The sequence below is a fragment of the Schistocerca gregaria genome, chromosome 1 (genome assembly GCF_023897955.1).
Source record: "Schistocerca gregaria isolate iqSchGreg1 chromosome 1, iqSchGreg1.2, whole genome shotgun sequence".
Taxonomy (NCBI): domain Eukaryota; kingdom Metazoa; phylum Arthropoda; class Insecta; order Orthoptera; family Acrididae; genus Schistocerca; species Schistocerca gregaria.
This window is the reverse complement of record NC_064920.1, coordinates 495,248,925-495,265,049: the sequence shown is the minus strand read 5'-3', so window position 1 is coordinate 495,265,049 and position 16,125 is coordinate 495,248,925. Positions and strand designations below refer to the sequence as shown.

Genomic DNA, 16,125 nt, shown 5'->3' with positions numbered 1-16,125 from the left:
ATAAGATTGTTGGTGTCAATGTAAGTTGCTCAACTACTTGACTGACGGCACTGTTATTAACTGCAGAATACAACTTATTGAGTAGTGGTAGTAAATTTTGAAGTGAAATGTCAATCAAAAACAAGAAACAGACTTAAAAAGTAAATTTCAATATCAAGAGTTTCTTAAAGATTGTTACATTGTTGTGATATTTTTATTTTGTTTTTATGGCAAAACTCTACGTTTATTATTGGAAATATTTAAAACATACTAACGAATTTTCAGTGTAAGAAGTAGATCAGAAGCATGGAATATCTCTGTTACATGCACAGGTCGACACGATTAGTACTGTTTTAGTATAGGTACATGCCACCTCTCTGGGGGACACCATCTTGAAGTAGCACTATTCCTAGGGGTCAAGAGGCTTGTGGGTTCATGTGAAGCTGAGGGCTACACTGCTTTTGGGAACCTACAGTCAGCATGGTGTTGGCTGATGGACCAGACTAAGTGTGTCCAACAAAAACCTAAAATTCCACATCCATTCCTTGTCCTTTCCCAACTCCTCAATACCCAACCCAAGGTGTGATGCAATCTGGGCAGAGGGGTGAGTGGCACATTGGAAGGTGTGTTGTGAATGGAGCCTCAGGGATACCGGGCGACCTCCCTGAGTAATTAGCCTTGCACTGCATGGGGTTTCCATAGAGTGGACCGAATAGATCCCCAACTCTCACGGGACCAAAATGGAGAATAAAGAAAATAGTGATACTGAGTTGGCAAGTTGAGACCTCATACACCCAATCGTTGGGGCTGGAACCAATGGAAAACATCCCCTCAGCTGAACATGGGGAGAGACCTGTTCAGGAAGTGGGAATGGTTACTAAGAAGTTGGACTAGATTAAGATCAAAGACATTCCAGGGGCTCAGAGGAAGAAACTTCTTAGAGAACAAACGCTAAACAAAGGAATAGCGTGGTTTTCTAAACAAAGGTGAACTAAAAGGGCTTGAGGCCAAGACCTCCGAGAAAAGGCTCTCCCAGGGCGAAGGGTGTTTGAATTCCTTCTACATCAAGGGCAGGCAGTAAGAGAACCAGGGAGGAATCGAAATTCCCACTTCTCAGTGTAAGAGTACCCAGAAAAACCGGAGGCAAGAAATAGGGCAACAGACCTATAGTACTGCAGTTTCAGTTTTCGGGATGGCAGTTATCCACTGGTGAAGATCACCTCACACCAGGAGGAGCTCATGAAGATGGCTCTCTTTGTGAAGATGGTGGGGACGCTGGTCCAGGACCTAAATTCATGAGTCTATCTGGATCATGGTTCTTTTATCTTTGTCTGTGAGGGTGTGGGTACAGTGGACTGGCTAAAGGAAAAGGTGCCCCTAATATCTTTAAGGAAGGATGCAAAGCTGCTGGTAAAGACAGCGGCTGAGCTCTTCAAGACACCAAAGATATTAATCTGGGTGCTGAAACTTCTTAAGTATACCTCTCCAGAGACTCTGATTCAGAAAATAGGAGGTCGACAGAGGGTTAAAAGGTAATCAACCGGAAGGTTGCACGAAACGGCCAACCCTCATGGTGTAAGTCGGAGAGAAGTCTCTGAAGGCAAAGTGGGAACAGGACCTGAAATTATTCTTGGGATTCTCACAGGCTGTTGCCAGGGTAATCAAAGACATCAGAAGCGACACTGACGGCAAGATGGAGACTGATTGTGTTGCAGATATGTCTCCAACACAGTAAAGGGGCCACTGCTGCTCTAAGTCATCTTCTGTGAAGACAAGACAAAATAAAATTAATGAGATACCTTAGCAGGTCTTTTTTTAAATTTCAAAACGGTACTTACGTAAAAAACACGCCTTGTATAAAGGGCAGTTAAATGAAAACGAGACATATGGAAGAAAAGTACGAAAATGTTTATTACTTCAAAAGTAATGAGCATAACTGTTAATGAATCTACCGCATTGTGAAACAGGACGGTAAATGAGACAGTAAATGAGAAAAGACAGTCAGTTCCTTCATGGAAAGCTGCTTGCGGTTACCTAAGGAACCAAGATTGTACCCCGGCTTACACCTTTTCATTCGAAGGAAACCTAAGGCCACTAAAGTCTTCTCTTCAGGACCCCAAACATATGGAACTTGCATAGGAGGTGGGGGGGAGGCGGGGGGGGGGGGGGTAGGAGGAAGATGTTCAATGGCTTCCCACTGAAACCTCTGCAATGCAGTCGAAGCGACATTGGCAACATGTGGGCAGGTCATGTTGAAAATACTAAACATCTGCATCACATTTTGCCAAGACGTCTGAAGAAAGACATTCGTGGCCGTCGGTTTGTTTAGAACGAAGACGTGCATGCCTGGGTACAATTATGGTTCCGTAGGTAACTGCAAACATTTTTCCATGAGGGAACTGACTGCCTGTCTCAGAGAGGGATAAATGCATTAATAGTGATTACCTTGGAAATAATATACAGTTTACGTGGTTTTTCCATCTGTCTCATTTTCATTTGACTGACCCTCATATAAATAGGCACCCCACCCGCAGCCGAGGTCGCTAACACACGCCTGTCCAGTGGCTCTCGACTTGGAGGTAAGCAGATACGAACCTGGTGTTGGATGGAATTTTCAATGCCGGTTTTTGACCAGCAAGGGAAGCAAAGGTGGTAGCGTAAAATATCTTATCACAAGTCTTTGCGCCAATATTATGTGCTAAATTGCAGAAGTCTCCACAGTGTCTTATATGTTGAGGGCATATGACGCTGTAAATGGTGGTCCATATGTCAGGTGTGGATGTCAAGCCTCACAGGCCCTTTGGTGGTTTTCGAGAGGAGAAGACTACGTACTGAAGTCCCCGGCATGAACCCGCCAGGCGGATTAGTGTCGAGGCCTGGTGTGCCGGCCAGCATGTGGATGGTTTCTAAAGCGGTTTTCCATTTACCTCGACGAATGCTGGCTGGTTCCCCTTCTTCCGCCTCAGTTACACTATGTCGGCGATTGTTGTGCAAACACTGTCTATACGTACGCGTACACCATAACTGGTCTACCGAGCAAACATTTGGGGTTACACGTGTCTGGTATGAGACGTTCCCAGGAGAGATCCACTGGGGGACGAACCGCACAATAACCTTGGGTTCGCTGTGGGGCGTCGGTGGAGTGGGTGACCTGTTGTAGTCTGTTGAGGGGTTGTGAACCACTTAGGGTTTCGGCGGGACGAAGCCTCTCCGGGTTTAAATACACAACACACAATGTGCCGAAACCACAACAACACATCCTTAGCACTACAATATACAAGCAGTCATCACAGTCACCTACAAGACAAAGATATACGTTGGACACTTCATGACTGGTCAGAGGAATGCAACGGCACAGGACCTACACTAGGACCTTGCCATGACAGGTGGTGCAGGATTCCCTACACCTTTTCACTGAGTATGGGACTATGATAGAAGTGGGCATTAGGTGGCACTCAAGACAATGTTGAGAAAACTGTTTGCACGTTAACCTTAGTCAATACCTGCTTAGAAACAGCAAACGAACTTGAGAATTAAAATTTTGCACAGTCTTCGATACATACCAGGTGAAGAGTAATTTGTGCAATCTGTCTAAAACATTTATTCGGTGAACTGTGTCGTTAATGAATGTTAACGAACAGAACAGCTACGGTCTTTCTCTGTGGCATCAAGTCTAGTGTCAGTATTGTCCATTTACCTTTCGAATGTAAATGAAGATTTGTTTAGCAAGACCGATGCCTTTTGTCAAAATTTATGCATGCCTGTCATAATGGTGTGAGACGATGGGACGCCGTAGTAAGGATGCAGAAACAACGTGATTCACAGTTTCTCGAATTTCACGCACCGATGTTGTATCGATCCGAAACAGCTGCCTGTTCTACAATGCCGCAAAAAATACATTAGATGTTTTCCGCCACTCTGCATGGCTATTTACCTTTAATACTACAAAACGGATGGTAGAGAAAGGTCAGTCATTTAATTATACACAGTGAGGGTGAAAACACAAAAACTGTCGTCGGCAGGCAACGTTCACAGCCTCCACAACAAAGGCATCACTGATTCTCGGGGACCGATGGCGCTAGTAGTCTGGTCCCTTCAATCCCACAAACCAACCAACGAACTTATTCTCGAAACTCGCATCGTTACCAGGTACTACTCTCCGTGCTATCAGATTCAGCTATATACTATGACGAAGGCTACTACAGTCTTTGCTGCTGAATTTACTTGGTCGCTTCCACCTTGGCACAGAAGAAGGCGGTACGAGACTTTAAGCATGACACGTCTTACCTTCAGTACGATTAAGAAAAAAAAAGGTAAATGTACTTTTACCCTCCCACTTCAGTTAGACCATTACCGTCGTTGGTATGTGATAACACCGAAGCACCATTTAAAAAATAAAACTAAATTGATATTAGATCCACTGAAGGTGCTTTCCCAAAAAACGTATACACAACAACTGACACAGAAGCGAGATACAGCAATATCACTACAAGTCTCTAGATCTAAAAATCAAGAAGCGAGATACAGTAATATCACTACAAGTCTCTAGATCTAAACATCAAGTTAACTCTTGACATACTGGAACAAGAATACGAGTAATTTATGCCCGTAACGGACGAGATCAAAGTACAAATCAACGCGGATCGGCAGATCACATACCTCTGCAAGACGTCGAAACTGATATTTGTGTTGTAGACATCATTAAACGAGAAGAAATGAGAAATATTGACAGCGAATTAGATACGGCTGCGTGCAGCTAATAAATAATGCTTTCTCTCAATGTGATGTTCCGCCGCAGCCGCTCAATGATAAAAGTCTAAATCGAAATTACACGCGGTTATTCAGCTACATCAACATACACACACCGCAAGTCACCGTATGGAGCAAGGTGGATGGTACCACGTGCCGCTACTAATCATTATCTTTCCTGTTCCGCAAGCGAATGGAACGAGGAAAAACTGCCTGCCCATATGCGTTAGTACCAGCCCTAAATTTTCTTGCCTTATCTTCGAGATACTTAACGCGAAATGTGCGTTGGTGGCAGTAGCATCCTTATGCAGTCCGCTGCAGATACCGGTTCCCTTAATTATTTCAATAGTGAGACTTCCTGGCAGATTAAAACTGTGTGCCGGACCGAGACTCGAACTCGGGACCTTTGTCTTTCAGGAGTGGTAATTCTGCAGGGTTCGGAGGAGAGCTTCTGTAAAGTTTGGAAGGTAGGAGACGAGGTACTGGCAGAAGTGAAGCTGTGAGGAGCGGACGTGAGTCGTGCTTGGGTAGTTCAGTTGGAACAGCACTTGCCCGCGAAAGGCAAAGGTCCCGAATTCGAGTCTCGGTCCGGCACACAGTTTTAATCTGCCAGGAAGTTTCATATCAGCGCACTCTCCGCTGTAGAATAAAAATTTCATTCTATTTCAACAGTGTTTTGCGATAAGAATTTCATATTCCTTCGAGCGATTCACATTTTTCACAAAGCTTGTCTGTAACATTTCCGCGTTGACCGAATCCACCGGTAATAAATCTAGCTGCACGCCTCTGAATTGCTTCGATGCCCTCATTTAAACTGACCCGATGGAGGTCCAAAAGAGGAATGGTATTCATAGATAGGGCGCACTGGAGTCCTGTACAAGATCTCTTTTGTAAATGAGCTCCTCTTTCTTAAAATTCCCCGAATAAATCATAGGGCTTAAGGATGGTAACAGAATGTCGGCCATTGGATTGACCTCGTCTACTACCATCCTTAATTGTTTGTTTCATTTCGTATCGCTTTGTAGCGTTACTCCTTGATATTTAATCGAGCTTACTGTGTCAAGCAGCGACTAATACTGTGTTCGAGAAACGCGGGATGGTTTTTCCTGGTCATCTGCATTAAATTATTCTTCTACATTCAGAGCAAGCTCTCATTCGTCACAACAAATACAAATTTGGTCTAAGTAATCTTGTATCGTCTTACATTAACTCAACGATACAAAAGCGCTATCGTACCACACTTCCCTGGGGCCGACGATGTTCCTGTCTCTAATGAACACTCACCTTCGAGTATTTCTTCGCATGTTTATCTGCTTTACGCTAAGAGCTTGTATCAGAATTTATCAGTATCATCTTCGTATTATGTGTAGTGTGTGCGTTCGGCTTTTGTGTTCCAAATCCACATCAAACGACGCAACGTATTTAATGAAATTTCAAGTCAGCTGTACTGTATTTATACAGGATTAACGACTAATACATAAACTGTTGCGGTATTGGCAACTGATGTTACAAATCTCAAGCCGCACAGTTCCTAGAATCAATTCTCTCGCCCGCGTGTAGGAAGAACAGCTGATTTCTTTTGCGGAATTCACTTTCTGTGCCAATATGCCCGCTGTGATCGGCAAGTAAAATGCGTTCTCGTGGCTTCGGGAAGCGACGTTGTCCCGCAGGAGATATGGGCAGCTGCGTGGGGAATGAACGAGATGATACGTAACCGTCATACGCACGCAGGGGCGAACGGCCCACGCACGTCACATCATCAGGGGTCGAATTCATTATCGTGCTGCCATATATATGCAAAGCGAGAGAGCCGAATTATAAATTGAAATTAACAGCAGCTGATGTAGTCGTCAGATCGACTCTGAGAGGGCGCTCCCCTCACTCACATGGAAATGAATTGCTGTGGCTGGGGGAGTGCGTACCGCATCCCTCGGCTGCAAAACTGCACATACAGATAATGCAGAACAAGGGGGGCCTTTTTTTATTGTATAGTGTTCATCTGAATTACTACACGAGTCAATAACCACAGTGACAAGCTGCTTCAGTGAAGATCTCCTAAGCTGAGCTACAGGGAAATTAAACTGCCCTCCACAGCCCTCTATCTCTGCCACACAATGTCGAAATGTTACGACGAGAAAACCAGCCAGAGACAAAACGGAGCAGTATTGAACGCTTGTTTGAGGACGAAGAGTGAAGCAGACATTATCACTGTTAAAAGTAATAACTTTGAATGAGCAGAAAGAGCGCATACAGTTGACATTTGGGCATTTTTATAGATGTTTTCAGTGTAATACAGTTGTAAATGTAAACGACGCCAAGAAATCAAACAAAATGCAATTTCTCTACAACGATGCAAGGGAGACTTGGGTCCATTATACCGAAATACTCAGAAAATTACACATAACATCAAACTTTCTTTCTGTGACATTCAGGTTCACACCGACTACGAGGAAACATCTGTAAAAAAAAGAAGGGTTGACTATTCAAAGTTAACATTTGTTTCTTAAAAATTAGCAACAATTAGTGATGTTAGAGAAATATTTTGACATACTGTCCACATTGTGCATTCAAAGTGCGGCTAATCCGAAGAATGGGTTAGAACATGTGACTTGTCTGTTAGATTCGTCCTCTATAAATCCACAGGCAGCGAATCAGACAAATGTCACACACGATGTGGACTGTGTATCCTGTGGAGCGAACAACTAAAGCCGGATAAATGTGATTTAACAATACGGAGTTGTGTCTGTTCTATAGCCTACAAGTAATTCACTGTAGAGCTACAAAATTACGCTCAATCGACATTTGTACATTGAAGAACCTAAGGACAACAATAGCATAAACGCAAAGGAAGTGTAATTTTGCAAAACGCTTAATATTCGCTTGAAAGACTTTACCATACCTGACACAAGTATCCGGACATCCCTATGTGAACGGACCGCGACTTCTTGTGAGAGGCGAACCCGCCAATACAAAAGGAGTTGCGGAGTACTGTGCTGTCAGCAGAGAAACAAGGAACGACGGAACGTGTTGGTTAGGAAAGTTCAGTGACCTCCAACGTGGACTATAGTCATTGGATGTGACCCGAGTAACATTTCGATCAGGGACATTTCAACCCTTATAAACCTTTTCAAATCGACTGTTGATAATTTTATTGTGAAGTGGGAACGTGAAGAAACAAACTAAGCCTATACCAAACAGGCCGAATGTATTGATGGACGTGGGCCATCAAAAATTGCGGAGGGAACTTGTAAGAGATGGAGTTCAATTAGAGCATGAAATCACTCGTGAAAAGAGTAGCGCTCTGCCAAAACTGCAGCTCGGTCGTTTTGGTACAATACATGAATGCCGTAGTAAATGTTAGCATTACCAGTAGAGAAGGAACATAAATGAATGTGAGCGAGAGAAGACTTACCTTTGTGTTTCATTTGTTTTGCACATAATTAGCATCATACTTCGTTTAGTTTTATTCCACTGTGTAATCTGTATACTTAGTGTACAAAATATATATTGCATTTTATGTTGTTGTTGTCGTGATCTTCAGTTCTGAAACTGGTTTGATGCAGCTCTCCATGCTACTCTATCCTGTGCAAGCTTCTTCATCTCCCAGTACCTACAGCAACCTACATCCTTCTGAATCTGCTTAGTGTAGTCATCTCTTGGTCTCCCTCTACGATTTTTACCCTCCACGCTTCCCTCCAATACTAAATTGGTGATCCCTTGATGCCTCAGAACATGTCCTACCAACCGATCCCTTCTTCTGGTCAAGTTGTGCCACAAACTTCTCTTCTCCCCAAACCGATTAAATACTTCCTCATTAGTTATGTGATCTACCCATCTAATCTTCAGCATTCTTCTGTAGCACCACATTTCGAGAGCTTCTATTCTCTTCTTGTCCAAACTATTTATCGTCCATAATCACTTCCATACATGGCTACACTCCATACAAATACTTTCAGAAATGACTTCCTGACACTTACATCTATACTCGATGTTAACAAACTTCTCTTCTTCAGAAACGCTTTCCTTGCCATTGCCAGTCTACATTTTATATTCTCTATACTTCGACCATCATCAGTTATTTTGCTCCCCAAATAGCAAAACTCCTTTACTACTTTAAGTGTCACACTTCCGAATCTAATTCCCTCAACATCACCCGACTTTATTCGACTACATTCCATTATCCTCGTTTTGCTTTTGTTGATGGTCATCTTATATCCTCCTTTCAAGGCACTATCCATTCCGTTCAACTACTCTTCCAAGTCCTTTGCTGTCTCTGACAGAATTACGATGTCATCGGCGAAACTCAAAGTTTTTATTTCTTCTCCATGGACTTTAATACCTACGCCGAATTTTTCTTTTGTATCCTTCACTGCTTGCTCAATATACAGATTGAATAACATCGGAAATAGACTACAGCCCTGTCTCACTCCCTTCCCAACCACTGCTTCCCTTTCATGTCCCTCGACTCTTATAACTGCCATTTGGTTTCTGTACAAATTGTAAATAGCCTTTCGCTCCCTGTATTTTACCCCTGCCACCTTCAGAATTTGAAAGAGAGTATTCCAGTCAACATTGTCAAAAGCTTTCTCTAAGTCTACAAATGCTAGAAACGTAGGTTTGCCCTTCCTTAATCTAGCTTCTAAGATAAGTCGTAGGGTCAGTATTGCCTCACGTGTTCCAACATTTCTACGGAATCCAAACTGATTTTCCCCGAGGTCGGCTTCTACTAGTTTTTTCATTCGTCTGTAAAGAACTCGCGTTAGTATTTTTCAGCTGTGACTTTTTAAACTGATAGTTCGGTAATTTTCACATCTGTCAACAACTGCTTTCTTTGGGATTGGAATTATTCTATTCTTCTTGAAGTCTGAGGGTATTTCGCCTGTCTCATACATCTTGCTTACCAGATGGTAGAGTTTTGTCAGGACTGTCTCTCCCAAGGCCGTCAGTAGTTCCAATGAAATGTTGTCTACTCCAGGGGCCTTGTTTCGACTCAGGTCTTTAAGTGCTCTGTCAAACTCTTCACGCAGTATCGTATCTCCCATTTTGTCTTCATCTACATCCTGTTCCATTTCCATAGTATTGTCCTCAAGTACATCGCCCTTGTATAGACCCTCTATGTACTCCTTCCACCTTTCTGCTTTCCCTTCTTTGGTTAGAACTGGGTTTCCATCTGAGCTCTTAATATTCATACAAGTGGTCCTCTTTTCTCCAAAGGTCTTTTTAATTTTCCTGTAGGCAGTATCTATCTCACCACTAGTGAGATAATCCTCTACATCCTTACATTTGTCCTCTAGCCACCCCTGCTTAGCCATTTTGCACTTCCTGTCGATGTCATTTTTGAGACGTTTGTATTCCGTTTTGCCTGCTTCATTTACTGCATTTTTATATTTTCTCCTTTCATCAATTAAATTCAATATTTCTTCAGTTACCCAAGGATTTCTCCTAGCCCACGTCTTTTTACCTACTTGATCCTCTGCTGCCTTCACTACTTCATGGCTCAAAGCTACCCATTCTTCTTCTATTGTATTTCTTTCCCCCATTCCTGTCAATTGCTCCCTTATGCTCTCCCTGAAACTCTGTACAACCTCTGGTTCTTTTAGTTTATCCAGGTCCCATCTCCTTAAATTCCCACCTTTTTGCAGTTTCTTTAGTTTTAATCTACAGGTCATAACCAATAGATTGTGGTTAGAGTCTACATCTGCCCCTGGAAATGTCTTACAATTTAAAACCTGGTTCCTAAATCTCTGTCGCACCATTATATAATCTATCTGCATCTATTTGCACTTTCTAAATGATACAAAACCATGCTGTTCTGACCTACCTCGATACATAGACTGTCGTTCGGACCAGCACTTTCTCCGTGTCTCTCATCATCGTAAAATATCTGCTAACAGGTTGCCAAGATAATGGGACTCCATCACTCGCCAACCACTATGATGTAAGAATCGCACAACAGAGTAGAGCTCAGTTCAACTCGATATCCAGCCAGGTTCGAGCTGTCGATGCTTAAAGATGTGGCAGTGCTATGTACTACATTTTTCATCTTGTACACCCCTAAATCAGCTACAAAGTTTATCCCATTTCTCTACTACATTTCACGCGCACGATCACTGTTTCGTTGTTTGTTATTTCTCTTTGTGCTGCAAAATGGAAATGTGCGTATGGTGTAATTGGCCGGGAGGCCCCATCCGGGCCAAGGGCAAGTTTTATTTCAGTCGACGCCACACCGCCCGACTTGCGCGCTGGTGATGAGGATGAAATGATAATCACAACACAGCACCCAATCGCCGATCGGAGTAAATCTCCAAACCGGCGGGGGATCGAACACGGGCCCGCTTGCATGGGAGGAGAGCACGTTACCATGGAGCTAAGCAGGCGGATTTTGTGCTGCAATTTTAATGGGGAACAGTGTAATAAGCTCTGACTACAATAGCTCTGAAGGGAAGTTGAAATCAGTCAAGTCAGAAACACCTGTCTGCAACAATTTGTGTGTATATGCAATGGCATTCCATTGTAGAGTAATTGCATTTTGTTTGATTTCTTGGCGTCGCTTACATTTACAACACTATTGCACTGAAAACATCTATACAAATGCGCAAATGTCAACTGTATGCGCTCTTTCGATTCATTCAAAGTTCTTACTTTTAACAGTGGTAATGTCTGCTTCACCCCTCGCCCTCAAGCAAGCATTCAATACTACTCCGTTTTGTCTCTGGCTCGGTTTTTCGTCGTAACATTTCCACACTGTGTGGCAGAGATAGAGGGCTGTGGAGGGCAGTTTAATTTCCCTGTAGCTCAGCTTGTAAGATGACAGAAGGCTCAGTCGTAAACGAAGCTGCTCATACACTTCGACTCACTGGTAAGATAGGCCTACTGGCAGAATGGAAATAACATACAAAAATGCTCGTAAAAGTCTAGTTTATCCGTGTTAAAGTGTGTGACACTCACGTCATATAAGCCCAAAAGAGGATATGGGACATATACAAAGAAGAGGAGCTCTAATGATCACAGGTTGGACTCTCGTGAGAGGATCACAGAAATTTAAGTTAGAATGAACAGTCAAAATCGCTATAATATTTGTGTATTAACTGGTTTCGGCTTACGTAAAAGCCATCTACAGAATTTGTGGCCCCCTATGGCTGGTGCTTGCGGCTACTCGATTACCTCATGATTCCGCGATCGTACACGATCGTTGAGTACCGAGAAGCTGCCAGCACCAGCCCTAGGGGGCAACAAATTCTGTAGATGGCTTTTAGGTAAGCCGAAACCGACTAATACATAATTATTATTGCGATCTTGACTGTTCATTCTAACTTAAATATAGCAATAGGTCAATGTTTCAGGTCGCTGTTCTTCATTGTCTAAATTTATGAGCATCACAGAAATGTTAAAGCACGTGACTTGGCAGACTCTTAACGATAGATGCCAACTAGCCTGAAAATTTGTATTTGATAAGTTTCAAGAGCCTGTGTTGAGTGAGATATCTAGGAGTGTACTTGATCCCGTTATGTATCAGAAAGACAAGATTAGACAAATTACAGCTTGCACAGAGGTATTTGCATGGTGCTTTTTCCCGCGCAGCGTGCACGAACGGAAAAGGAAGAAAAAACATTAATGCACATTACGACGGAAATGACCCTCTATCATGTACTACAGAGTAGTTTTTCTGGATATAGACGTGAATGCTGAATACCTGTAGATATTTACATGACGACGGGACTACTTCATTCTTCGACGCAAAAAGAAAGCTCCGACTAGAGCACAGCAATTAACTTGTCCGTCAGTGCGTAAAACTGAAAGGTGAGTTGGTGACGTGGGAACGTTGGCGGCACTGACCTGTGACGGCGACGGCGACGCTGCTGGTGAGTCCGCGCGGCGTGGAGCAGGTGTAGAGGCCCGTGTCTGAGGGCTCGCTGCGGTGCAGCGCCAGCCGGTACTTCCAGGAGCGCTCCGACGCCGTCACCGCCCATCCTGCAACAGTGATCAGCTCTCTCGAGTGACTGTCGCACCTGGAACACTGATGTTTCTGTGGTTTTCAGTCCAAAGACTGGTCTGATGCAGATCTCAACATTAGTATGTTCTATGCAAGCCGTAACGGTAACGACCACAGCTGTATTTATGGCTCGTTCATTACGCCAGGAGGAACATCTTCAGGCGACCTGAGCGTAAGTTCACAAACAGTCTTCATAACTAATTCCCGCAACGTGTCATGGTTCAAAAATGCCTAATGGGATTACATAACGTTAGAAATGTCCGAATGATGACGATATCACATGTCTGCGTCTTTGTGGGAATTAGTTACGAAAACTGTTGGTGAACTTTCGGTCCGGTCCACTGAAGATGTTTATTTAGAACGAAACCACTTGTGGTGTAATAGACGTTGATGCATTACGTTTTATTTCTCTCTTTTTTTCTAATTTCTATTTAGTTACACTACTGCTACGCCAAGAAGAATTCCAGATGATAAACGGATATTCATTGAACAAATATATTATACTAGAACTGACATGTGATTACATTTTCACGCAATTTGGGTGCATAGATACTGAGAATTCAATACCCAGAATAACAACCTCTGGCCGTAATAACGGCCTTGATACGTCTCGCCATTGAGTCAAACAGAGCTTGGATGGCGTGTACAGGTACAGCTCCACACGTACAGCTGCCCATACAGCTTCAACACGATACCACAGTTCATCAAGAATAGTGACTGGCGCATTGTGACGAGCCAGATGCTCGGCCACCATTAACTAGACGTTTTCAATTGGTGAGAGGTCTGGAGAATGTGCTGGCAGGGGCAGCAGTCGAACATTTCCTGTATCCAGAAAGGCCCGTACAGGACTTCAAACACGCGGCCGTGCATTATAGTATTGAAACGTATGGTTTCGCAGGGATCGAATGAAGGGTAGAGGCACGGGTCATAACACATCTGAAATGTAACGTCCAGTGTTCAAAGTGCCCTTCAATGCGTACAAGAGGTGACCGTGACGAGTAACCAATGGCACCCCAAACCATGACGCCGGGTGATACGCCAGTATGGCGATGAAGAATACACGCTTCCAATAGGTGTTCACCGCGATGTCACCAAACAATGATGCTGAAATATTCATCCGAAAACATGATGTTTTGCCATTCGTGCACCCAGGTTCGTCGTTGAGGTACACTATCGACGACGCTCCTGTCTGTGATGCAGCCTCAAGGGTAACCGCAATCAGGGTCTCCGAGCTGATAGTCCATGCTGCTGCAAACGTCGTCGAACTGTTCGGGCAAATGGTTGTTGCCTTGCAAACGTCCCCACCTGTTGACTCAGGGATCGAGACGTGGCTGCACGATCCGTTACAGCTATGCTAATAAGAAGCCTGTCATCTCGACTGCTAGTGATACGAGGCCGTTGGGATCCAGCGCGGCACTCCGTATTACCCTCCAGAACCCACCGATTCCAAATTCTGTTAACAGTCATTGGATCTCGATCAACGCGAGCAGAAATGTCGCGATACGATAAACCGCAATTGCGATAGGCTACAATCCGACCTTTATAAAAGTTGGAAACGTGATGGTACGCATTTCTCCTCCTTACACGAGGCATCACAACAACGTTTCACCAGGCAAAGCCGTTCAACTGCTGTTTGTGTACGAGAAATCGGTTGGAAACTTTCCTCATGTCAGCACGTTGTAGGTGTCGCCACCGGCGCCAACCTTGTGTGAATGCTCTGAAAAGTAAATCAATTGCATATCACAGCAACTTCTTCCTGTCGGTTACATTTCGCGTCTGTAGCAAGTCATCTGCTTGGTGTGGCAATTTTAATGGCCAGTAGTGCAATTAATCAGGCAATAATGTGCATATATTTTTATTTATAAGAGAATGAAGTTCTCCAATGAAACGTAATACAAACTCATTTAACAGAGATTTTGTTTAAAACGTCAATACTTCCAGAAAATGTACGTGGTGAATGCAAGGCCAGTGATAAAAATGAATGTGCATACTTGACTTGTCTTCTTCCACTTGCATCATTTCTTGTTCTTAGGAGTTCAGTTTAGCAGACGAATGTTTAGAAGTTGTAATATTTGTGATCGGTGAAGACTGTTTAACTCTATATCACTGATTCAAGCCACCAACTTGTTTCCTAATAATTTATTCCGTTTATGTTGTGATTTATGTATGTTTCAAGGAAAAACGGGCGAGGTTGCTGGCGGATTGTTCGGACACGAACCATCGGACACTCTTGCTGTTATTCCGTTACATATTTTTCTGTTAATGTTCAGAACCCCATGAGATATTTAAGATGATAATTTTGTTCAGCTGTACGAAATATTGTATTGCAAAAATTGCGCAAGTGTGAGTGGTATCTGTTTTCGAACAATGTCGCCCGTCAAGCTACTCACTGGCCTAATAAAAAAGAATGTGACAGAATAAATACGAGGATGGCCTCCACGAGGTACTCTAGGTACTGTAGAAACTTCAGTATGCTGCACTGCAGCGTGTTGGTTGCCTCAACCACTCACAATTGTTACGCTATATTGAAGTACATCGTTTACAGACCATAAAATTAAATTCGCTCCTTTGGGAAACGCGTTCTGTTAGCATCTCATGCTGATATGAGAAGTGAAGCCGGAACTTACCTGAACTACAGATGTCATGGTTTTTATCAACACTTATATCCCAGTTGTTGAGCACAACAGGACTCGATATTTCTGTGCAAATGTCATATTACTAAAAGGCTAACCTGGATCTCAGCTGAAAGTTACTTACCTAGCGACTTTCAGGAGCAACATTTATTTTCAGGTTTGAAAATACTAACTGAATTTAAAAATACTCAGCTGCTGTCGTAAACTACTCATTAAGACGTGTAATCTTATGTCAAAGATTTAACGTCTTACAGCCGGAAACTGTGTACACGTCTTGAGACAGTGTAACACGCCGCGCACAAAAACCCAAAATGTATCCTTCTAGTATTTGAGAATGAGAGAACTTAGTGAATTTCCACAAAGTTTACACATGATATCAGACCTTTAAAAAGCCTTTTCTCACTGACATTGACCTACCTTCTTCCCCCACCATCACATAATCATGAAAGGAGAAAAGTGTATCGCTTCTACGATTTCTATGTTCATGCTGTAAAATTGCTACATCAGGCTTGGCGTTTCAATTTGTTACGTCAATACTACTCACTCTGTTCGCAAAAAAATTGCAGTTTCCACATGTACCAATAATTGTATCTGCAGAAATCTATAATTACGCGACATAGAGTTCCTGAACATCGAGGTGCGTGGAGAACTAGCTTTTGCATAAAATGTAGTGCAAATTACCCAGTATATACTAACCTATTGTTTGATAATGACAGCACTTAACGGCTTCCAAGAAACCTTAATCATAATTAGATACTTAATGTGTAGACC

General features: G+C 43.1%; 1 protein-coding gene across 1 annotated transcript in view; it reads right to left on the bottom strand.

Annotated features, from left to right (window-relative positions):
* The window catches only part of LOC126353908 (uncharacterized), a 560,381-nt gene that overhangs the window by 93,033 nt on the left and 451,223 nt on the right, over positions 1–16,125 (bottom strand). The window contains exon 5 of the mRNA XM_050003141.1: positions 12,565–12,699. Within this exon, the coding sequence (XP_049859098.1) occupies positions 12,565–12,699 (135 nt within the window). The remainder of the gene's footprint in view (positions 1–12,564; positions 12,700–16,125) is intronic.